Source organism: Musca autumnalis, unplaced genomic scaffold (assembly GCF_047663935.1).
Source record: "Musca autumnalis isolate F117 unplaced genomic scaffold, ASM4766393v1 scaffold_2, whole genome shotgun sequence".
NCBI lineage: Eukaryota > Metazoa > Arthropoda > Insecta > Diptera > Muscidae > Musca > Musca autumnalis.
In genome coordinates, this window is record NW_027411755.1 from 49,294,035 (window position 1) to 49,320,429 (window position 26,395).

General features: G+C 36.5%; 1 protein-coding gene across 2 annotated transcripts in view; it reads right to left on the reverse strand.

The window, feature by feature from the left end:
* mol (dual oxidase maturation factor 1 mol) overlaps positions 1 to 26,395 on the reverse strand; it is a 202,458-nt gene that overhangs the window by 87,964 nt on the left and 88,099 nt on the right. For both annotated transcript variants that reach the window (XM_073967655.1, XM_073967654.1), the window contains exon 3: positions 13,896 to 14,080. In XM_073967655.1, coding sequence (XP_073823756.1) covers positions 13,896 to 14,060 — 165 coding nt within the window. In that variant the 5' untranslated portion in view covers positions 14,061 to 14,080. The remainder of the gene's footprint in view (positions 1 to 13,895; positions 14,081 to 26,395) is intronic.

Below are 26,395 nucleotides of genomic sequence, written 5' to 3' on the forward strand. Positions count from 1 at the left end.
AGGAACCACGCTTCTTATAATCTGTTGAAAATATTCTTTAAAAGGAACCACGCTTCTTATAATCTACGGAAAATATTCTTTAAAAGGAACCACGCTTCTTATAATCTGTTGAAAATATTCTTTAAAAGGATCCACGCTTCTGATAGTCTGATGAAAATATGCTTTAAATGGAACCACGCTTCTGATAGTCTGTTGAAAATATTCTTTAAAAGGAACCACGCTTCTGATAGTCTGTTGAAAATATTCTTTAAAAGGAACCACGCTTCTGATAGTCTGTTGAAAATATTCTTTAAAGGAACCACGCTTCTGATAGTCTGTTGAAAATATTCTTTAAAAGGAACCACGCTTCTGATAGTCTGTTGAAATATTCTTTAAAAGGAACCACGCTTCTGATAGTCTGTTGAAAATATTCTTTAAAAGGAACCACGCTTCTGATAGTCTTTTGAAAATATTCTTTAAAAGGAACCACGCTTCTGATAGTCTGTTGAAAATATTCTTTAAAAGGAACCACGCTTCTGATAGTCTGTTGAAAATATTCTTTAAAAGGAACCACACTTCTGATAGTCTGTTGAAAATATTCTTTAAAAGGAACCACGCTTCTGATAGTCTGTTGAAAATAATCTTTAAAAGGAAACACACTTCTGATAGTCTGTTGAAAATAATCTTTAAAAGGAACCACGCTTCTGATAGTCTGTTGAAAATAATCTTTAAAAGGAACCACGCTTCTTATAATCTACAGAAAATAATCTTCAAAAGGAACCACGCTTCTTATAATCTACGGAAAATAATCTTTAAAAGGAACCACGCTTCTGATAGTCTGTTGAAAATAATCTTTAAAAGGAACCACGCTTCTTATAATCTACAGAAAATAATCTTCAAAAGGAACCACGCTTCTTATAATCTACGGAAAATAATCTTTAAAAGGAACCACGCTTCTTATAATCTACGGAAAATAATCTTTAAAAGGAACCACGCTTCTTATAATCTACGGAAAATAATCTTTAAAAGGAACCACGCTTCTTATAATCTACGGAAAATAATCTTTAAAAGGAACCACGCTTCTTATAATCTACGGAAAATAATCTTTAAAAGGAACCACGCTTCTTATAATCTACGAAAAATAATCTTTAAAAGGAACCACGCTTCTTATAATCTACGGAAAATAATCTTTAAAAGGAACCACGCTTCTTATAATCTACGGAAAATAATCTTTAAAAGGAACCACGCTTCTTATAATCTACGGAAAACATTCTTTAAAAGGAACCACGCTACCGATAGTCTGTTGAAAATATTCTTTAAAAGGAACCACGCTTCTTATAATCTACGGAAAACATTCTTTAAAAGGAACCACGCTACCGATAGTCTGTTGAAAATATTCTTTAAAAGGAACCACGCTACCGATAGTCTGTTGAAAATATTCTTTAAAAGGAACCACGCTACCGATAGTCTGTTGAAAATATTCTTTAAAAGGAACCACGCTACCGATAGTCTGTTGAAAATATTCATTAAAAGGAACCACGCTACAGATAGTCTGTTGAAAATATTCATTAAAAGGAACCACGCTACCGATAGTCTGTTGAAAATATTCTTTAAAAGGAACCACGCTACCGATAGTCTGTTCAAAATATTCTTTAAAAGAAACCACGCTTCCGATAATCTGTTAAAAATATTCTTTAACAGGAACCACGCTTCTTATTATCTACAGAAAATATTCTTTAAAAGGAACCACGCTTCCGATAATCTGTTGAAAATATTCTTTAAAAGGAACCACGCTTCTGATAGTCTGTTGAAAATATTCTTTAAAAAGAACCACGCTTCTAGTAGTCTGTTGAAAATATTTTTTAAAAGAAACCACGCTTCTGATAGTCTGTTCAACATATTCTTTAAAAGGAGCAACGCTTCTTATAATCTGTTCAACATATTCTTTAAAAGGATCCACGCGTCTTATAATCTACGGAAAATAGTTTTAAAAGGAACTACGCTTGTAATAGTCTGTTGAAAATATTCTTTAAAAGGAACCACGCTTCTTATAACTTACGCAAAATAGTTTTAAAATAGTTCTGTTGAAAATATTCTTTAAAAGGAACCATGCTTCTGATAATCTACGGAAAATATTATTTACAAGAACCGCACTTCTGATAATCTACGGGAAATATTTTTTAAAAGCAGCCACGCTTCGGATAATCTACGGAAAACATTTTTAAGAGTAATCACAATTCTGAAAATAAGCGGAAATTATTCTTTAAAATGTACCACTCTTCTTGTAAACTACAGAACATGTTCTTTAAAATGAACAAGGTTTCTGTCTACTTAAAATATTCGTTAAAAGGAACCGCGCTTCTGATATTGTTCGGAAAATATTCTTTCAAATTAACCACGCCTCTAAGAGTCTACGGAAAAAAATCGTTAAAATTAACCTCAGAAAAAAAACTTTAAATCTAACAACGCTTCTAATAGTCTACGGAAAATATTGTTTAAAACGAACCACGGAAAATATTCTCTAAAATGAACCAAGCTTCTTTGGAAAATATTCTTTAAAACGAACCACGCTTCTGATAGTCTACAGAAAATATTCGTTAAAAGGAATAATACGGAAAATATTCTCTAAAATGAATCAAGCTTTTTCGGAAAATATTCTTTAAAAGGAACCATGCTTCTGATAGTCTACGGAAAATATTCTCTAAAATGAACCAAGCTTCTTCGGAAAATATTCTTTAAAAGGAACCACGCTTCTGATGGTCTACGGAAAATATTCTCTAAAATGAACCAAGCTTCTTCGAAAAATAGTTTTTAAAACGAACCACGCTTCTAATAGTCTACGGAAAATATTCTTTAAAGGAACCACGCTTCTGATAGTCAACGGAAAATATTCTTTATAAGGAACCACGCTTTTGATTATCTACGGAAAATGGTGATTAGTTAGTAAGTGATTTTGTTACGAGTAGTTTTGCTGGAGTTACACTTGCCGTGGACCCTTAAAGATTTCCAGGAAGACCTGAGGGTGAAAATAATCATCAATGCCCTGAGCATGCATAAACTTTTCTTAATCGCTGTCCCTAATATAAAATAAATTTGGTTATTCATTAGAATCGCAACGAAATGAATTCAATTCAAATATGACACCGGCTAACCAACCAGGCAGTAACCAAATGTGACTCTCACAATAATATTCCAAGTGGTTGGTAGGTCGGTTGCTTGGTTTGTTGATGCTGCAGCAGCAGCAGTTCATACCACCACCGACCACAAATGATTAGAAAATTGTAAATTAATTGAATAAAAAGGGGCAATCACATAGAGCTCGCAAACACACTGAGAGTTAGTTCAAGTCATTGTAGTGTCATGGCTTTTAAAAATTTTCGATTAAAATTCATTTTAGTTGTGCAGCGAGCCTGTGTGTGTGTGTTCGCAAGTGTGTTTCTGACTATATGTCGCATATAAAAACAACTGACAAAATAATAGTTATTGAAAATTACCATATTTGTGCATATGCGACAACAAACAATTTTGTTGTGACGGTATTTTTTTGCATTAGAGTCACATTGTAGCAATGAAATTGGTTGGTGCCTGTAATTTTTGCCATTTTAGATAACCCCCGACCAAATGATAAATGCAACTCAATGCTCAAGTTCAATTAAATATTGTCTGGGTGCATTACTGCACAGTTCATTTCGGGGTTCTCATGGATGTCAGTGCTCAGCCAAATGCAAAATCAATTTTAATGTCATATTTAATTTGGAGAATAATTGATTTTATAGATAACTTATATGTATACATGAATATGAAATTGTATCTCCTCTATGGGGTTAAGATTGGATATGTACACGAATTTTGAAATTAAAAAAAAAATCTGCGTGCCCTACCCATTCAAAAATAAATAAAATAAAAATAAATATAAAAATATATGAAGAACGGCATTATAATTTCTGATGTCCTCCCTCAAAAATAGATAGAAGATACATATGTATGTAGCTTTATGTCTTTGTCATATGCCTTTTTTATCACAGTTATATCTTTGAGTTTATCTTCATCTAAAACTCACATTCTCCAATCTACCATTAGGATACACCCATGTATTACAAATTTAAATATCTGCTACTATTTATTTTGCCACCTTGAACTACTGCAGCTATCGTTTACTTCCAGATATAACCTCTTCGTAGCTTTGGCACACCTGTTGCAAAATGTTTTGAAAAGTTCCGCTTTAGAATCAACAACCACAACCTATTTAATAAAATCACGTTTTCACAGCTTCGTGATCCATCTGTCGCATTGTTGTAATGCTAATCATCGTTAGCAAAGTTCATTGCTGGCTGTGTTGCTGTTGGTAGATTAAAATGACAAATTTGCATTAGATGTGGAATATTGATGAGCCCCAAATCAATACTTCAATGTTGTGTTAGGTCTAATCGAATTTTAAGCAGGGTTTAAATAATGCTTGAAAGTAAAGGTGAATAAAAAAATGTATATGGAGGAAGCGCGTTTACGGTGGGGTTTCCTAGGGTGACCTTCTCCCCTAAAGTTGGTATATTTTTTGAAATTTTTGTATATTTCACTCGCAAAAAGTTTAAATTTTGACCTTTGGTGTGGAGAAGAATTTCTGACTACGTCCCTGTATGAATGTCGGTGAATATGAAACATCACAGATTCAAACACAATTTTGGGTTTCATTTGATCAGATAGACTGATTGGCATAGATACTGAAGATGATGAAAATGATAACTTTATAGTAGATGATATCGGAAGTAAGGGGTGTAAATGCGGTGATATACAAAGCATGCCCGGTTTGCCTCCATAATGTCGTAAACCAGATTAGAAGGCATCACCTGTTTTTTAGACTCTTTACAGAGTAGCTCTGATGTGGGTTTTTGGTTAGCCAGGGGTCAAAACGACTCTTTTTCGGATAAGCCCAAATTGAAAATATCAGAGCAGTTTCACTTAACTGTAGGATAATTTGGCTCCACGATGAAACATCCGACAACGAATAAGGCTAAAAGACTCCGCGGTGGCGAAAAAATAAAAAATGCTAGTAAGCAGACATAGAATAAAACATCTTGATATACATAATGTCACATGGCTGTCACCAGATAAAGTCACAAGAAAACAAATCGACCATGTCGTGCTAGATGCAGCAAAGGTTCAATTGAGCGTTGCAAATAGAGTATGAGTAGATAAAGTACGACTTGATTCTCCAGAAAGTCCAGCAGCAAAGCTGGAAGTCGTAAATTAGGAAGTTGGTAAATAAAAGCACTCCTCGTGTCACCAATATATCGGCGTAATGGGAAAGTATTGTCCACCGGCCGACAAATCCATGCTTAGGTAACCATGTAGAGTTGGTTAGTTCACGAACGAAATGGTTTAATTGAACGATTCATTGAAAAGAGCATAGGAACTTGGTCATCGGATATAGTTCATTGAACTAGTTCACTGAACTCAGACGTGATCAAGATGAAGGAATGAACGATCAACGAAGGAACGGTTAATGTAAGAACGAGCGATTATCGGTCCACTTTACCATGCCATTCTTCACTTCTAAGAAATTATATTTTGCTCTAGGAATTGAATAAGAATGTCCAGATGTAATAATTTTCGTTGCGGATTAGTTTAATAATTCCTTAACTTAAAACACCTGGTCTCCAGCTTCACACACGTGAATGAAAGACTTTCTACAATTCGAATAAAAGCAAAATTCTTCAACATCAGCTTTATTTGCGATCATGCTCCCACTGAAGACAAGGACGAACAGACCAAAGATATATTTTATGAGCGTTTAGAAGAAACATATGACCGTTGTCCTGCCCATGACATTAAAATTATTCTAGGCGATTTTAATGCCAAAATTGGAAAAGAAAATATCTTTGGCCCAACAGTCGGAAAATTCAGTCTCCACAATGAAACATCTGACAATGGCATGAGGCTGATAGACTTCGCAGCGGCAAAAACATGGTAGTTAGGAGCACCAGATTTAAACATCTCGACATCCAAAAGGGCACATGACTGTCTCCAGATCAGAAAACAAGAAATCAAATTGATCAGGTTGTGATAGATAGAAGACATGCATCTAGCGTGTTGGATGTTCGCTCGTTCCGAGAAGCAAACATAGACTCCGACCACTACCTAGTTGCAGCAAAGGTACGCGGCCGGTTAAACGTAGCAAACAAAGTACGAATAGACACAACACGGAAGTTAGACATCGGTTAGCTGCAATCACAACAGATAGCCACAGCATATTCCACTCAACTAGCCCAATTTGCTTAATCAAAGAACTCCTCATCCCGATAATATATCAGCGCAATGGCAAAGTATTGCCCACTCCATGCAAACAGCCGCAAAATCCATGCTTGGATACCAGAGACCTCCACAAAGGAATCCATGGTATGATCAGGAGTGTCGTGCTGCTACCGAAGAGAAAAATGCGCCATATATGGCTACTTTACAGTCCGTAGCAACGCGTAGCGCACGAGAGAGATATCGGGAGAAAAGGAGAGAGGAGAAACGCAAGAAAAAGAGAGAGATGGAAAGGCGGGAGTGTGAAAAAATCAAGATGTACAGGAGTCAGAATGAAGTCCAAAAATTCTACCAAAGAGTGAAGCATCAAACTGATGGTTTTGGTACAGGCACCTCCTCCTGTAGAGACCAGCAAGGTAATCTGGTAACTGATACAGATAGAGTGCTCAGGATATGGAACGAGCATTTTTCAAACCTGTTGGTACCCAGCGAAGACGACGAAGATATCATAGATCCAATCCCAGAAGATGGTATTGAATGTATACCGCCCAGTCAAGATGAGGTAAATAAAGCAATAAACCGGCTGAAGAAAAATAAGACAGCAGGAGCCGATGGCTTACCAGCCGAGCTGTTCAAAAACGGAGGCGACACGCTGATAAGGTGTATCATCAGCTAGTTAGCACCATCTGGCAGGAAGAACGAGTACCCGACGATTGGAACCTGAGTATCCTGTGCCCCGTCCATAACTAACTATAAGGGCATAAGTCTGCTCCGATAGCCTACAATATCGTGTCAGGGATATTGTGCGAACGACTAAATAACAACGAGATAATTGGGCCATACCAATGCGGCATCAGACCTGGCAAGTCCACCATTGACCAGATATTTACCCTGCGGGAAATCCTGGAGAAGACCCAAGAGATACAGATCGACACCTACCACCTTTTTGTCGATTATAAAGCAGCCTCCAACAGCCCACTACGTTTAAAGGTATTCCAGGCCATGCATGAATTTGGTATCCCCGCAAAGCTCATTCGGCATTGAAAAATGACTTTAACGAGATCCTCAGTTAAAAAAGGAAATTTTGTACCAAAAGAGGTTTCAGGCAAGGATACAGCCTCTCGTGTGATCTCTTCAACATCCTGCTGGAAAAGGTTATTCGAGAGGCAAACGTCAAAAGAAGTGGCACAATCTACACCAATAGACACATGTTACTTGCTTATGCTGACAATATAGACTTCATGGGACGATCAGTAAAAGAAGTAACAGATACCTTTATGAAGGTCAAAGGAGAATCAGCTAAAGTGGGTCTGGCGGTAAACGGCGGGAAGACTAAGTTGATGGTGTCGACGCGCGATGCGTCCATAGAGATCGGGCCAACTGTTGACGTTGGTTCCTATAATTGAGGTAGTAACAGACCTCGGCACCACCGTAAACACAACTAACGGCATCAGTTGTGAAATAAAAAGAAGAATTGTATTGGCCAACAGAGGCTACTTTGGCTTAAGTAAGCACTTTAAAAACAAAGCCACATCTCGTCAAAGAAAAATAACGCTTTACAAAACACTGATACTACCCGTGCTAATGTATAGTTCCGAAGCCTGGCAGGCAAGCAGATAAGGCAGGGCTTGGTGTGTTTGAGAGAAAAATTCTTTGAAAGATCTACGGACCAATCTGCGTTAACGGTGAATATCGAAGTCGCATAAACCACGAGCTGTATCTGCTATACAGCGACATTAATATAGTTAAACGTTTTGAGATGCAACGATTGCGTTGGCTAGGCCATATCATAAGAATGAGTGAGCGCAAACAAGATAATGAAGAGATGACAAGGCGCGGTATTCCAGAAAGAGCAGCAATAGACAGAGAGAAATGGAGATCTTTTCTTAGTTCGGCCTATTGAACAAATGTTCTGTAATGGGCCAGGTAAGTAAGTCAGATATTCGAGAAGAATAGCAAATTCAGAGATGGCCTTCATCGATCCATTCCTTCGGGTAACTCCGCCACAAAAGTTAAATTTTTTTAACAAAATGTAAGTGCTTTTAGAAAATCGTTTTGGAATTTTTACCATAGTTGATTCATTGAAGAAACGAATGAAAGGTGAATGGATGTGCGAAGAGGACAAAAAGCTTTAATCTGCAAAATGAGAGCGAAGGGCGCATTAGTTACGACAAGCCTGTTGTTTTAGATATCAGCAACCCATCCAAGCGCATGAGGCATATAGAAGCGACTATGTCCACGCTTACGTATCTCTTAGCTGAAAAGCGTACACATAATCGCTTCCATTGTCCTCATGCGATATTTCACAACCTGATTCTTTCGAAAGTAGTAAGGACTTATGCGACAGCAGTACATATAGTCCTTTGGAAGATGACAATACAGCATCATCGAGTAAAACAGCAACAGGATGTCACCAGCATTATACTGTGGTCATTGGAATCCCAACCCCATGTCAGTCAGGAATCTAAAAGGAAGCTGCTCAAGTGACGCAGTACTTGGTAAGTATCTGAAGAAGTGGAGCGAGCAAGCAAGCACTTTGACGATAATGAATCTCTCGAAATTAAGTTGGCTCAAACAATCACAGAGCGACTCCAAAAAGTGTTCTATTATAGCCTAGTCAAAATAGTTATGAATATAAGGGGAAAATAGCAAAAATTCCCACAACGTTAAATTTTGGTGAAGAGCTAGGGTTTAAAATTAGAAGCAACGTCCTAAAAGTCCTCATCGATCCCATGTGTGCAAAAATGTTGTAGATTTAATACTTGTCTAAAATAATGGCCTTCACGATTTTTAAAAAGACTTACCATTTCTGATTTAACGCGATATAATACATTACATAGGTACAGTCGAACTTCTCTATAACGAATTTTTATACCCTCAGCATTTATGCTAACGAGGTTATATACACTTTCATACGGGCAAAATGTGCCTCATCGAAATAATGGTTTTAGACCCCAAGTATGTTTGGACGAAATGTGTTTCAGACAATTTGGAGTCGATTGAGCAATGTCTGTCCGTCCGTCTGTCTGTCTGCCTGGCTGACTGGAGCGCACGATAACTCTGGAGCGGATGAACTGATTTGATTAAAATTTTGGCTTTCGTAATATTTTGTCCAAACTTAGTTCAAGTTCGAAGATGGGCTATATCGGTCCACTCCTTCCGGTACCTCCCACACAAAAGTTCGAAAATGTTCGGAAAATTTGTGCACACGATAACTCTTGAAGGAAGTAACCGTTTTGGTCCATACCTTGCACATCCTGAAATGTGTACCAGACTTAGATAAGGTTTCAGTATGGACTCAATCGGTCAACTCCTTCGGGTACCTCCCACACAAAATTTCGGAAAAGAAAATTGCAAAAACCCCCTATGACACCGTGTGAGGTGGTTGGAGCGCAAGATAACTCTAGAACAGATCTGCCGATTCGGTCCAACATTTGGCCTTAGTAACATTTTGTTCAAACATAGTTTAAGTTCGAAGATAAGCCATATCGGTCCACTACTTCAGGTACCTCCCCCACAAAAGTTCAAAAATGTTCGGAAAAATTAACCGGTAACCCTTAAAGGGAGTGGCCGAATTGGTCCATACTTTACACATCCTAATATATCTACAAGAAATAGATCAGGTTCATACTGTATATGTCCACTCCATCCCGTACCTCCCACACAAAATTTCGGATAATTTCACTTTAAGGCCTGATATCGAATCACTTTGATTTTTGTTGAAGAAACTTGCATTCGCTGCTCCAATTACGATGGTAAAATTTTGTAAAAACCCCATAAGCACCATATGTAGTGGCTGGAGATCCACTTCTATAATGGTCAATGTGGGTCCATTCCTTTTAGTATCTCCTCTGCAAAACTTTTGATCTTTAATCCTAATCAACATTTTTGTCGGTTCAAACGCCCAAAATTTTTAAAACCCCCTAAATACATACGTTTTTTGGGAAATAATTGTTTCAATATACACAGGCTGAGGGTATATCTCTGTCGGCAAAGCCGACTGATACTTTTTTACTTGTTCTCTATAACGAAAAAATGGAAAACACAACTTTTTCCCACACATTTTCACCTATTTTAACACCTCTATAGCGAACTACCCTCTAGCGAATACTTCTCTATAACGAAGTTTTTTTAATGCAGAAGTGGAAATTCTCGCACAAAATAATCTCCCGATAACGAATTTTTGAAGAACGTTATTCATTTTTTTCTCGGAATTTTTTTAAATGATAGGTGTAATTGCGTTCTTCAAGGAACATATATATTTTTTGTGGGGGCAGACCTGGTTTCCCCGGTTATTTTAGCCGTTTCGGCTGAATATGCGCATATTCCCCTTATACATATGTTCATACAAATTATGTGTTTTCTAGAAGCGCTATATTTAGAGAATGGTCCCTTCTAGGAAAAAATTATAAAGACCACACTAGTAGCTAATTTTCCTGTCTACAATATTTACTGTAGTCACTTTTTGATTAGACCAACCCTTTTCAAAATAAGATCCGAAAACCTTAAAAACCCTTTAAATTTGACCTTTGGCGCCAAATTATTTTTATACCCTATACCACAATGTGGAAAAGGGTATAATAAGTTTGTTTTCCCAAAAATTCATGTAACGCCGCGAAATATTCGTCGTAGACCCCTCATGTGGTATACCAAACTTCATATCTCGACGAGATAAAGCGATTTAGCTATGTGTGTCCGTCCGTCCGTCCGTCCGTCTGTCCGTCCATTAAAAATTGTAATCAAGCTACAGGCCGCAATTATGGACCGATTGTCACGAAATTTAGTATGAAGGTCGGGGTTGTACCAGAATAGAACTGATTAGTTTTTGGCGATGATCGTGAAATGTTAAAGGGATGAAATGGACCAAAAACAAAATTTTTGGTCGATTTTGTAGCCGCTCTGTAGGTCGCAATAATAGTTCGATCGGCGCGAAATTTTAAACAAAGGTTAAGTTTATGATGGAGAAGGCGTGTGCAAACCAACATGAATATCAGATAATATTTAGCGGGTTAAATGGACCAAAACTTTTGTGTGAAAATTGGTAAAATTTGTAATGTACAGGTTATATCTTTATCCATGGAGGAAAGATATTGCAAATCTATAGTGGTATAGGGTATCACATGGTCGGCCTGTCCGACTATAGCCTGCTCTTACTTGTTTTTTCATACATGGGATCGATGGAGACTAATGGCAAACCAGAGCTCTCCACCAAAATCAGCTTTGTGGGCATTTTTGTTATTTCAATGTCTATTTTGACTCGGCTATATGTGTTCAATCTGTGACGACAATTGTTGCAGCCGCTGGCTGATTCAATACGGTACAAAGAACCAGCTACCGTGGGAGTGGGAGGCATCAATAGGCCGATACAACAAGCGTTAATACTCAGAACAAATTTCCTACTAGCTATTCATTAATTTCTCACGCATGGGCTGACCTACTGAACCAATGGTCAATTATTCCGCGCTGAAGATTTTCCAGAACAATATGTAGCTCTTTGAATAACTAACCGCAAGCTCAGAAAGATCCACTGGAAAAATATGAATCTCCAATCAGAATGGTCTAAAGCAGCATCCGGCACACGTGCCCTTGATGAGAACAACAGCAGAACAACCACCATTCAGTCTTCGTTCAGAAGTCAATGAAGAAGGTTTTGCTGTCGCTTGTTTCAATGATTTTTAGTTTTAGCAATGTATTAACGCACACGCTGTTTGTTGAGAGACCGAGAAAGAGTCGTAAGCGTGAGATCGCATACAATGCGTTTGTATTAGTGCCGATACCTGGTCCAAAGCAGCGTCAGGCGAGAGAGCGCCCACGTGCGTTCATTGAACGGTGCTCTCTCCACACACACAACTCAGCCAATTGAAAAAGCATGCACTAACACAATGACACCCCGTAAAGTAAGCAATAGAAAATTATGGTGCCTGACGCTGGTCTAAAGCAACCAGTACTGTGAGCGTGCAATCGAACTTATGCAAGACTTATACAACTCGTGCCGCAAGAAGAACATCTCACTGAGATTCACCCCTAGCCAACAATTTTTGTCGATGGCGCTGATATCAATTTTTTTCCGAGATTTCGTAACCTTTTTTCTAATTTTGATTCGTTTTCTTTCCGAATAATTTCCGAGTACTCTGCACATACTTTGTAGAGAAATTTTATTTCGATTTTTTCCGATTAGTTTCCGAGTACTCTGCACATAATCAGAAAAGAAATTTTAATTCGTTTCTTTTTCTCACGAACAAAATTCCCGAACTTCGGTTGAGAGTTGATTGTCTACAAAAAGCGGCAAGGGATATTTCTTTGTTTTGTTTGCATGCTGTAGATTTTTTTTTAGTTATTTCGCAGCAGTTAAGTAAGTTAGACGTAGCGGAACAAATGAAAATGGGAAGTTTGCATACACATTTTGTAAAAAGTTATTTATAATAATAAATATTGTTAGTTCTATTTTAGATACGCCAAATAAAGAACAACAGCGTGATGGCATATGGACACCTTATTAGGAAAGGCTGTGTTTTATAATGAGTACTATAAAATACAATTTATAAAGTTCAACAAATAAAGAAACTAATTATTGAGAAGTTCGCATCAAACATCCGAAAATTTTCCGAATTTCGTATAAATCAACAGAATTTCGAATAAAACTTTCGAAAATATTCCGAGTTTTTCCGATTATCGGATCAAACATCCGACAATTTTCCGAATTTCGGATCAAACATCAGAATTTGTTTCGATATTCTGAAAAAAGTATCCGAAATTCATGCTAGTTTCTGTCCATATTCGAATGTTCTTTTAGAGTTTTTTTTCCGAAATTGTGCAGAAAATCGAAAATTCCCTTTATGTTTCTTCCGATTTTTTCCGACAAAACTTTCCGAATTCGTGGGCACCTTCACACAAATTTGTTCCGATTTCGGAACGAATTCGGCATCAGAATCGGAAACTTGTGCAGAGTTTCGTTCCGAATTCGGAAAAAATCGGAAAAAATGTTAGCTGTGCCTTTTCAATTACAACTGGAATATATATTTAACATTCATTGTGTTTGTGTTATATCGCTGAAATTCTCAGGAGACATACGTTGAAAATGTGAAGTTGATTGGCCTCGGAATTGAAACCGGATGGATAGCGTGTGTGCTTAGCACTGCACCCCAGACTGTATGACTGGGCCAATACTTCCTTTGATAGTGTCCCAATACTTAATGCCACTCATTCATAAACCTTCCACATAAAAGTCCAATTTTGTCTAAACTTTTATTTCAGTTAGTCTTTATAGTCTCAATTACAATGCTATTGTTTCATTCTTCATATTTCCCTCGATAATTGCGTGAAGTTTCCAGTCCAAGTGGATTTTATTGATTGGATATATCGGTGGATTAATAAGGCCCACTCTTCCTCATTCCTACACCATAAACGCCTAAAAATGTATATAATTTTTGAAATTTGGGATCTGTTAATAGGTCATGTAGGTGCACTAATCCGGTTTTTGTTTTTGCACATTTATAAGCTGAGAGCATTTGGCTGTCGATTGTTTTATTACACCATGGTGCAATTGCCAAAATTCCAAATAATTTAAGAGGTTGTGGAATTGTGTTTATATGATCGCGATATAATATGTTTGTTCTATAGTTATCTTATATGTATATCATCTAAGCATTAATTAATTTAAATTAACTCACCTGTTTTCTTACACCTGGAAATATAACTAAGAATGCAACATAAAATGTTGCAAATAATACAGATACGGCTACTATCGATACATCTCCCGTTACGGGCGTACGATTTGAGAATGAATATAGTGTGGGTCCACCATCGTCTCGAAATGCATCAAACCAACCCTTCATGCTTTGTAGACGTTATAATGCTGTAAAAAGAAAAAAACAGAAAAATTGTTTAATTAATTACATTGAGCAAAGAGAATAAATAGTATTATTTATAAAAAGAAAAAAACAACAAAAACACACTCAATTCACAAGCTAAAATTAAATTAAATAAAAATTTGGAGTCCTATTTATTATTAAATCCTTTTGGTCATGTGGCGTTTTCCCTTCTCACTATTTAACATAAGGGGAAAGGTTTCAAACAATTCTGAGAAAAACAAATTGGAACAGAAGCATCGCATCTAACAATCTAACGAAAGAGGAGACAAAGCGAGGATACGAACAGAACATTCTAATCAAACTATCTATTTTTAGTTATAAATTTAAAATGTTTATTATAATAACAAATTATAATTAAAAAGCACTAGCAGCAGAGGCTATGGACTTAAATTTAATTAAACTAATTCCATAAAACACATTTGAGGGGACAAATAGAATGAGAATAGACTACATATAATTGAAATGAATAAGCGCCCATTGCTGTTCATATTTTCTATGCCACATAAATATGTTTTTAATTATTTTTATAAAAAAAAACAAGTACATAACACTTGTAACTTGTAAACATAAAATAAAATAATTCACATTTCAATTCAATTAATTGATAAATATCACAATTAGCTACCATTTGGAGGCTTCAAATAACGTTTTTATTTATACTAAACAACACTTTTTTCTATGTATTATATTTTCCAATACTGAGATTTGTTTTAACATTTTTATAATTTTTTTTTCAGAACTTTATAATTATGTTTTTACTACCGCAATTTTATGGTCCATTCATGTGTTCAAAACAAGCAATTATACTTTTTTTTCATTTTCGATTAATAAAAAACTCCATTCAATTCAATTAGATTTGCAAGAATTGTGAAGATTTATTATCAGAAATTTACATTGCGTTAATTAATTATTAATTTTTTTCCAATAATCATGTGTGTCGTTGTCAACAAAATTGAAATAAATGAATTGTTTTCGTGACTTAATAATCGCAATTAACCGGTTCTATTTTAATAATGTTCTAAGCAATGGATAACTGAAATTGGGGGATAAAGACCCCTACAAAGAACAATTAGAAAGAAATAATTATTATATCATTTTCAAAATACCGGAATTTTGTGGATTTTGAATGAGAATGAATTGTCAAAACAAAAAGAGTTGTAAAACACGTCACGTATCGGTGTGAATGTGAAGTGTATTTCGTAGACAAGATGGAACGAATTGCTTTAAACAGCCAATCGAATATAGTCTTGAAGAGTACCCGAACAAATTGTTCTGGAGATCGATTTGGGTAGCCGACTTTCACAAATTGATCTACAGAAAAATATCTGTTGGTTTCTTCAAAATTCCATTATAATTTATGTTTTATTTGGTTTTTGAATAATCTATAAAATTATATATTTTTAATAACAATAAGGTATGTATGTACCTGGTGGTGCTTGGTAAATGCAGAATGTCTCGACCAATGTTGTTAGCTACAAACAGGTTATAATAGAAAACCACAACAGAAGATACAAGCGATGAACGGAAGGAAGTATGGACTCAAAATTGACAACTAAATTAAACATATATGTTCCAGAACCGGCAAGAAGCTACTAATTTTTACTGCAATAGCATTTTTAACTTTTTCATATCAGAAAGAAATAAAAAGTGTTAAGTTCGGCCGGGCCGAAATTTGTATCCACTCCTCCATGCAATATTATGAACCAAAATGAAAAAAAACCAGTAAGGAAAGGATCATAGTCGGGCGAGGCAGACTACATGATACCCTACACCACTGTGAATATGTAAAATATAGGAGATATATGTAAATCAATTTGAACTGAGTTCTATATAATATAGTAAACTTATTACTAGACAAAATGCTGGGAGCTATATCCAAATCTCAACCGATTTCGATATTATTTGTCACATTTATCTATAGACCGAATTCCGTCGTAAATTCCAAATTTCATCAAAATTGAATAGATATAGCGTGTTTGGTGCATCAAATACCTCAAATCGGACGAAAATATATATGGGAGCTATATCCAAATCTGAATCGATTTTCGCCAAAAGCAATAGCGTCACTCCGACGGCTAAAAAAATGATCTTGCCCAATTTTCAGCCAAATCGGACAACAAATGCGACCTGTACGTTACGAACGGACGGACGGACATGCATAAATCGACTCAGAAAGTGATTCTAGGCATATCCCTAGAAGGAACCATGGGTCTATCTCTTTTCCTTATGCATGTTACATACAAATGCACTAACACATAATACCCCTTACCACAGTTTGGTGTAGGGTATAAAAACAAGTAAAAAAGTGTCAGTCGGCTTTGCCGACAGATATATACCCGCAGCCAATGGGAAGTAAAACTTTCACCTACGGACAGTTCGAATGTATTTAAGGCCTCTTCAGAATATTGTGGCCCTTTTTGGACATTTGAACTTGCCGACAAAAATGTGGATTAGGAATTAACTGCACTAATGTTGAACTTTTGTGTGGGAGGTACCCTTAGGGAGGACCGATGTGGGCCATTTTAGAAGTTAAAATAAATTTTGACAAAATATTAGAAGATCCAAAATTTGGACCAAATTGGTTGCGCCATTCAGGTGATATCGTCCTAGCATTTTAGTGAAATTTTTTAAATATTGGGGAGAAGTACCGGAAGTTGTGGACCGGTATTGCCCATGAAACTAAGTTTGGATATAATATGACGAAGACCAAATGTTGGACCAAATCGGTTGAACAGTTCAAGAGTTATCGTGCTCTCCGACCGCCACATACGGTGACATAGGGGTTTTCTACACCTTTCGGGCTGTTTTCCCAAGAAATATGAACTTGCCCCTGGAAAACTTTTACCGTCGTAATGAAGGTAGCGAATGCAAATAGCTTCAACAAAAATCAAAGTGATTCGAGAGCAGGTCTTAAAGTGAACTTATCCAAAATTTTGTGTGAGAGGTACCAGTAGGAGTAGACAAATATAGTCCATATTAGAGTTGTATAGTTCATGAACGAACTAGTTCAATTGAACGATTCATTGAATAGAGCGTATGAACTAGATCAGTCGATATAGTTCATTATAGTTCAATAGTTCACTGTACTATAATCAGTCGGCGACCGTACGATCAACGAACGATTCACAATCTAGTTCAACATGTCATTCACATTTGCATGAAGTTACGCCGTCGTCAGTGTTAAGTGATGCCTTCGTAACGTGATGAGTTTGTTTACGTTTTGCATCAAGGTTCAATGAATAGCTGTTCGAAAGTGAAGATTTCTTCCAAAACACAACAAATTCCACATATTCCCATATTGAATGTGCCTTGTTCTGGATAGAAAAAAAATAAGAAGAAACACACACGCTCAAAGCTTTTCGCATTGACTGTTTCTGCACACACACAACATAAGATTTTTGCCAGCCACCTAAATGAAGGACGCTTTTTCTTAAATTAATATCAACTTAATCTTTCTTTATGAATGAAAAATTTAAATGAAAAATATTTCCTTTATAATTTTTTTCATTTGACAGTTTTCTCCTTTATAAAAGTTTTCATTTCACATTTTCATAGAAACAGAACAGTTAAATTATATTATTCTATTGTTTGTTTCTATTTGGTGTATGTATGGGTTTGATTGAACGATTCTGATCCGAATGATTGAACTGGATAGTGAACTATGAACTAGATTACTGAACTAGTTCAGTTAAAAGAGCTGAACTATTGAACTAGATCTTTCAATTGAACTAGATTGTACAACTCTAGTCCATATTCGAACCTGATCTATATCTGGTAGATATATTAGGATGTGCAAAGTATGGATTACATCGGTCACTCCCTTCAAGTATTATCGTGGGCACAAATTTTCCGAACATTTATGAAGTTTTGTGGGGGAGGTACCTGAAGGAGTGGACCGATATAGCTTATCTTCGAATTTAAACTATGTTTGGACAAAATATTACGAAGGCCAAATTTTGGGCCGAATCGGCAAATGCTTTCGAGAGTTATCTCGAGCTCCAACCACTGCACACGGTGTCATAGGGGGTTTTTGCACCTTTTAGGCTATTTTCTCAGGAAGTATGGACTTGCTCCAGATAAAACTTGTACCGTCTTATGGGGGCGGTGAATGCAAGTTGTTACAACACAAATCAAAGCTATCCTAGACGGACGGACATTGCTAAATCGACTCCAAATTGTCTGAAATACATTTCGTCCAAACATACTTAGGGTCTAAAACCATTATTTCGATGAGGCACATTTTGCCCGTATGAAAGTGTATATACCCTAGTTAGCATAGATGCTGAGGGTATAAAACAAATCGGAAGTACCGTAATATGGGGCCTACACCAAAACATGAACCTACACTGAGCATTTTTGGTAAAGCGTTCTAACTCAATTATGGTGAAAGCTAGACTGACTACAACAGACATGACAATGTCGACTCAGAATTGTATCCTGATCATGAATATAAATACTTTATAGGGTCAAAAACGATTATTCCAATGCCTTACAAACGGAAAAACAAACTTAATATACCATATATAAAAATAACTTAAATACATATCGCTCATTTACTCAAATAGTGACACATCTCAAAAAACCCAGTTTCGAGAAAAACACGTTTTAAGTTGGCGATAGAAATTTGACTTCCCAACTTAAAAATATTGTTACACAAAAACTAAAATAGCTACTTGGTTAGCCAGATATTAGTGCTAAATTTCTGTGAAAGATGAAGCATGATTTGATGTTTGTTTTAACTCAAAAAACTGTTGTGTTGAATTATGCGAAGCTCGTAGTAAAAGAACTGTAACTCGTGGAGTTTTAGAGATATCAGCATGAAAATTTGACACAAGATAAAGTAGAAGTCGTAGAAAAAAACACAAGATACAAACTCAGAAAACGTGTTTTTTGAGTTATGACACTCTTTGAATAAATGAGCGATATGTTCCCACAACATCCACGGAGGGACAATGGAAACTTCTCTCATACGAGGGTCACAAGAAAACTATCACGTAGTGTCGCCAGGCGTCATTTGAATTTTTTCGGAAAGTTTGACAGTTTTTAGCCTAAGCGTACCTAGGACAGTTTGACATACGACCATGTGTTGGCTTGTTTACAGTGACTTGAAAAAATCACTTTGCAAAAAAATAAAATTTACTTGCGAACATTTTCTTTCGTTTATTTTATGAATCGATCAAACTTTAATCTTTGTATGTCGATAAAGGACCATCCTACAGAACTATGAAAAACTAGTTTAATGAATTCAATCGTGACTGGCACTCGCCAAACACGAAGTTCGTGAGGGTTATCCAAAAACGGCCGTTGTGCCTGAAAAAATTAAGCCGCGTGTGAACGAATAATGCATGATCGCCATGTTGTATACCATGAGATAGAGACATCCTTGGGCATTTATTCCACCAACATTTGATATTGCATGAACACTTGGCGGCAAAAATGTGGTTTTTCTAGTTGGATCCCGTGTTGATTGGTGCGGCGCTTCAAAAGACGTTTAAAGGATGGATCCAGGTGACGAATCATAGAACTATGCGGTTCATACGTGAACCCGAAAAATTGCAGCAATCCCCAGAAGATGCTGTAAAAGCGTTCAAAAAACCATGTTTTGGAGGTATCTCAAACAACCCAACACATGATCGTATGTCAAACTGTCCTGAGTACGCTATGACTTGGCCTAGCCAACGCAATAGTTGTATTTCGATACGTTTAACTATACCGATGTAGTTGTATAACCAATACAGCTCGTGGTTCATACGACGTAGATCTTTCGAAGAAGTTTTACCTCAAACGCACCAAGCACTGCCTTATCTGCTTGCGAAAGTAGCCAGGCTTCGGAACTATACATGAGCACCAGTAGTATCAGCGTTCTGAAAAGTGTTGTTTGACATTTACGGTTCCGAGGTAAACGCAGTGTTTAACTAACTCAAATTTGTAATTACCAAATTCCACGGTTGGTCCGAGTTCTATGGACGCATTGAGCGTCGATACTATCAACTTTTGCAAATAATTTTGCACACTTTCTAAAATTCTCTTTCGAGAGTTATCAGTTAGTAATGCATAATCGAGTAACATATATGTAGATATTTTGTATATTGTGCCATTTCTGTTAAAATGTGCATCTCGTACAACCTTTTCCACCAGAATGTTGAATATTTCATACGAAAGGCTGTCTCCTTCTCTGAAACCTCTTTTGGTACTAAACCGAGAGATTTTTTCTTCTATTTTAATCGAAAACAGTGTAAATGTCATCTAATAATGACGAATGAGCGGAATGAGAAAACACTTTTAGATATTTTTCAAGCCTTTGTATGTATAGGACTGTCTAAAGCTACTTTATAATGAGCAAAAAAATGGGAAGTGTAAGATTTGCCTAACCTGCAAAAATCTGAACTACCATAGGCTTTGGTCGTTCACACAATATTCCAGATACTACCTTCTATGGAATAGAGAGCAGGCTTACGACCCTATATTTTGAGGACACAGTCATACCTCACGTTCCAACCATCAATACCCTATCCTATTTCCAGATGGTGCTGCCCAGCTGAAGCGTACATCTTATCGGCGTTTCGCACATTTCCATTTATTTTCACTCCCGCTTTTTCATTTTTCTCTTTCTTAATTTCCTTTTTCCCGATTGAAGAGTAACCCTATGTGCTGCATTATTGTCTTCGGTACCAGCATGACACACCTGGTCACGACATGGTTTCCTTGGTGGTGACCTTTGGTATTCATTTATGGATGTTGCAATATGTACTTTGTGACTGCACTGATGTGTTATCGGAACGAGGAGTGTCATCGTTAAGGGCAATTGAGTGCAATATGCTGTGACTACCTCTTGTGGTTCCAACTAACCGATATCCAACGTCTATTGCGTCGGATCGTACTTTATTTGCTACGTTTAATTGGGTGGGCACTTTGCTACAACATGGTGATGGTCCGAGTGGATGACTGCTCCAAGAAACGATAGTATATCCAACTCTCTCGAGTAATGTTTTCCATCTATCACATCGTGAACAATTTGGTTTCTTGTTTTTTTATCTATCGACAGCCAGCAACCTCAAATTTGGTGCTGATAACTACCATGCTGTCCGATTTTTCATGGTATTGATTAAAATGATAAATTTTTTTCCGAGGGCGCTGGTCTATGCTTCCCGACATATTGACCTAACATCTAAAAAAGTTGTTGTCACCAAATGAAATGACTGATGAATTAGTATTTTCATTTGGCCGAAACGTTGTAAATCGTGATATTTTTTTTTCAAAATCACATCAAGATCCAAGTAGGTTTACATCGCTATATCTACATTGGTCAACTCTCTCCGGTACCGCTCCCAAAATCTAAAAATTGTCGGTTAAGTGCCGTTTTTGAGGATCGGTTTGAAAATTTCGCCGAAGGCAGTATTTGTGGCAATACTTTCTTTCAAAGCATAAAAAAAATCCTGCGGTCATGCGCAAGTCCACATTGCAGTGTCCTACTAATATGGTTGCGGGGCACTATAACTATCGAAAGGACTGATTGACATTTGTCCAACATAGTAATATTTCTGTTAAACATAATTTAAGTTGCAAGTTGTGCTATTTTGGGCAATCTTCCCCTCAAAAGTTCCAAATTATCGCTTAAGTGCAGTTTAAGGGTCACGGTGCTCTTGAAGCAACTTTAAATGAAAGGTGTTACACCTGGGAAGTTTTTGCGGATTCTGAAAATACAATGTTCATAGATGAGAAAAATCAAAAAACAAAAAATCTCCGTAGCGGTTCTTAAAAAATCGCGATTCAAGTTGGCATTTTTAAGGGTTTTTTAGGTTTTCTCAATTTTGTTTGGAAACCCTATCGAAATGGGACAAAATAAAATGTTGTTGCTATGAAAATTTTCTACAAGATTGATCTATATATTTTTTTCGTAGGTTTTACCGTTTTTGAGATATAGAAGCTCAAATTGGGACAATGGACTGACTGTATCGTTCCCTTTTAAAACAATGTCTTGTACGGTGTGATATAACTAACTTTAAATAAAAACCGCTTGCACCTGAGGGATTTTTAAATAAATTGCGGTCAAAGTTCACATTTTTAGGTTTATTTTAGGTTTTTGTGATTTTGCTTGGAAACCACAAGTTTTATCGAAATGGTGCTAAAGAAAATGTTGTAGCGTTGAAAATTCTCTAGAGGACTGACCTTTTTGATTTGTTCCCAGGTTGTACCATTTTTGAGATAAAGAAGCTCAGGTTGCATTTTTAGGTTTTTTTTTATTTTTGTATGAATACGACAAGTCTTATCGATATGGGACCTGAGGAAATCTTATAGCTGTGAAAATTCTCTACAAGACTGGCTTATGTAATTTTTCCTAGGTTGTACGTTTTTTTTAGATATATAAGTTTAAGTTGGGAAATTGCAGCCATGACATTATTTTATAAGGAGACGATACAGTCAGTGAATTGTCTCAATTTGAACTTATATATCTCAATAACGGTAAAACCTACGAAAATACCATAAAAGTCAATCTTGTAGAAAATTTTCAAAGCTACAACATTTTATTTTGTCCCATTTCGATAGGACTTGCGATTTCCAAGCAAAATTGTGAAAACCTAAAAACATTTAAAAATGGCAACTAGAATCGCGATTTATTTAAAAAGCGCTTCGGCGATTTTTCTCATCCATGAAAATTGTAGTTTCAGAATTCGCAAAAACTTCCCAGGTGTAAGCGCCTTCCATTTAATGTTGCTTCAAGAGCCACGGTGCTCTTGTTGTTTGAAAGCCTGTTTAGATTGAAATATTTTTGCCCTGTTCCATTGGCATGTATTAATCTAAAAATCACCATTCCGCTGTAACAAACTAAAGTGACAAATAGATAACATAGCTATCGAAAGGAGTGACACACATCGGTCCAAGTCGAACATTGTAATATTACTCGCAAACTTAAATCAAGTACGAAGATGGAGGAAGAGAGAAGATGGATATTGAGCAAATGTTCAAAATTTTCGCTTAAGCGCAGTTTAGTTCCCTGACATCATGACACAAAAACTCTTAAAAATCCCACAGTGGTAACCAGAAATAAACACAATAGCTATCGAAAGAAGTGATTTAATTATTTAGAACAAGTTCAACAATAGGAAATGCCTGTACATTGCTTCAGGTACCTGCTTTTTTGCGCATAAATTAAGTTCAAAGCATATTCTAGGATTGTGTTTACATTTTTTAAACATCATAAGAACATCAAAAAAACATCAAATTTGTTTTTGTTTGGAAGTGAAGTCTCTCGAGTTTAGGTAGTGCCAAAGAAATTCTCGATCAGAGTGTTTCTTTGCACACGTATCTATTTGGGCGGGCAATTGACACTTGGGTATAAAAAGTTTCTTGTTGAAAAACAAGAAACAAGGGAACTGATGAAGATCTGTGTCTTCCCTGCCTTACCCCTTGGTAAACATCACCAAATTTTTTCCCACTAATAAATTAAAGTTGTTTTAATAAAATACTAAAACAACGACTATGGGATTAAGCCTGACTAGTTTGAAAAACAAAATCTATTACAAATCTTAAATTTTTTCTCCATACTTGCCTCGATAATGAACCGAGAGTGCCAAAAACTACACTTCTTTTGTCAACTACGATTGTATAATCCCTGTCTGTCCCTTATCCAGACTTTGAAACTATTAAAGCAACTAATAACTGGTTAAAGACGTTAGTCAGTTGCTTCAAGATGTGTAGAAAAATTTCATAAATGCATTGTCCTTTGTGTGACTTCGTACTTAGGATTACAGTTCCAACTTGGCCCAATGCAAATTATATCACCAATAAGCCTCTCTATTCATTCACCTTGCAAAATTGGTTATATCAGTTGGATGTAACCCGTCATATGACATAAGGCAAATTAGGTAACTGGAATGCCTCGAAAATTAAGGTACGCTTCTATGGGGAATATAGGAATCCGCGGACCTATACTGATAATTCTCTTCTGGAATATTTTATCACCCTATGGAAGACTAAATAACAAATTTCAGTATTTTGGTGGGATATTGACATCACAACCTTCAGAAATACGAAAATCGTGAGTCAATGTTATATGGGGGCTATATCGAAACGTGGACCTATACCGACGAAATTCAGTGAGAATGGCTTTTACATCCAACAAAGACTAAATACCAAATTTCAAATTTCAAATTTCATTTCGGTGGGTAGCCACAACCTTCAAAATACCGAAAACCGGGAGGTACCCTTCTATGGGGGCTATATGAAGGCGAAGCGACCTATACCAACATTTTTCTGGGAGAAAGTTGTGTACCCCGTAAGAAGATTAAGTAAGCAATTTTGGTGTAATAATGAAGCTAAACCCATCAAAATACCGAAAATCGGGTGGTACCGTTCTATGGGGGCTATATGAAGGAGTAGATCTACAAATTCCATATGGAACGTTTAATACCCTAAATGAAGACCAAATACCAAATTTCAGCCATTTCGGTGGAATATTGAGGCCAAAACCTTCAAAATACCGGAAAAATAGAGGTACCGTTTTATGGGGGCTATACTAAGGCGTGGCCCCCTACCGACAAGTTTCCGGGGGAAAGTTTCATATCCCGTACGAAGTCTAAATACCAAATTTCAGCCATTTCTGAGGAATATTGAGGCCACGACCTTCAAAACACCGACAATCGAGAGGTACGTTCTATAGGGGCTATATGAAGGCGCGGACCTATACCGACAAATTTCATAAGAAAGGTTTAGTAAACCAAACAAAGACCAAATACCAAATTTCAGCCTGTACCGACAAATTTCTGGAGAAAAGTTTTATAGCCTCAACGAAGACTAAGTACCAAATTGCAGCCATTTCGGTGTGATAATGAGGCTTAAATCTTTAAAATACCGAAAATCGGGTGGTACCGTTCTATGGGGGCTATATCAAAACATGGGCCGATATAGCCCATACCAAACATACTAGGAGTAATAGAAACTTCTATACCAAATTACAAAGCTCTGTCTTAAAAATTGCGAGCTGTATCTTGATTTCAACAGACGGAAAGGACAGTCAGACTGGACATGGTTATATCGACTTAGAATTTTACCCTGATCAAGAATATATATACTTTATAGGGTATCCGATGAATATTTCGATGTGGTACAAACGGAATGACAAATTTAATTATACCCTCCATATTATGGTGGAGGGTATAATACGCATAGTCCTAAGCGTTTATGAATTAATTGAACATTTTGAAAACAATTACCCTTTTCCCAAAAGCAGAGTATTCTATTGACGTATGTATGTTATTCTTGAAATCTAACGATGTTGACCTGACTTATATTCCAAAAAATAATTACCTTTGGAACAAAACAGTTTAACTCATTACAAACCCTAAGGCAATGATGTACCGTTTTGGGAGATTTCATCTAAATTATACAGATTTGTCTTCAACAATTCATTAACCCAATTAGATATAATTCCAACTCCGGTTCAATAATAATAAGCGACACAAGCCAATCCAGCCGCAAAGCATCGTGAGTAGGCGAAAAACCAGAAAAAACATCAGAATATCATCTATTCATCCAACCAGCTAACCCATCCATCCAATCCATCAACAACCAAAAATCCCATTTCAACCACATCCGACAAATAAAAAAATAGAAAACAAAACAGTAATACAACTTCACATATCCACATTCAAAATAAGAATTGAAATTCCCGCACAACGGCACGACAACAACAACAACAAAACGGCAAAGAAACTGAAAGCAAATGAAGAAAACAACTAAAAAACAACAATTTCAACCGAACAAATACCAAATATCCGCGTAAAAAACACTCAATTTAGTTTTTTCTTTCTTTTATTTCATTTCGTTTTGTTTTTTTGCCCTGCCACCAAACAAAAATCCCAAAGCAAACAATCACACCAACAAATGGTTTGGCAAATGATTGAGAATATTTGCACTGCTGCTGCTGGTCATCATAGCCGGATAGAGTTCATTTTGTTTTTGTTGTGGAAGAAGCGTGGATGGAATATCGGTGTTGCCACTTAAATATTTAATGGCCAATTGATGTTAGAAAAAAGCAACATCTCTAGAACGGAGATAAACGATGGACAATTAAATGATTGATTAGTAGGGGGAGAGGAGGGGAATTTTTAAACAACATTCGAATATCCAATTAGAACTTTTAAGATCTGGAGGTTGATTATCTATAAGAGACCACTTAAAACTTCAAACACAACGACAAAAATTCGAAGAAGTGACATGGATAATCTAACATAGCAAAATCCAAAACTTATCATGGCCACTTACATATATTTCAGACATAGTAGAGTTAGTGAGAACCT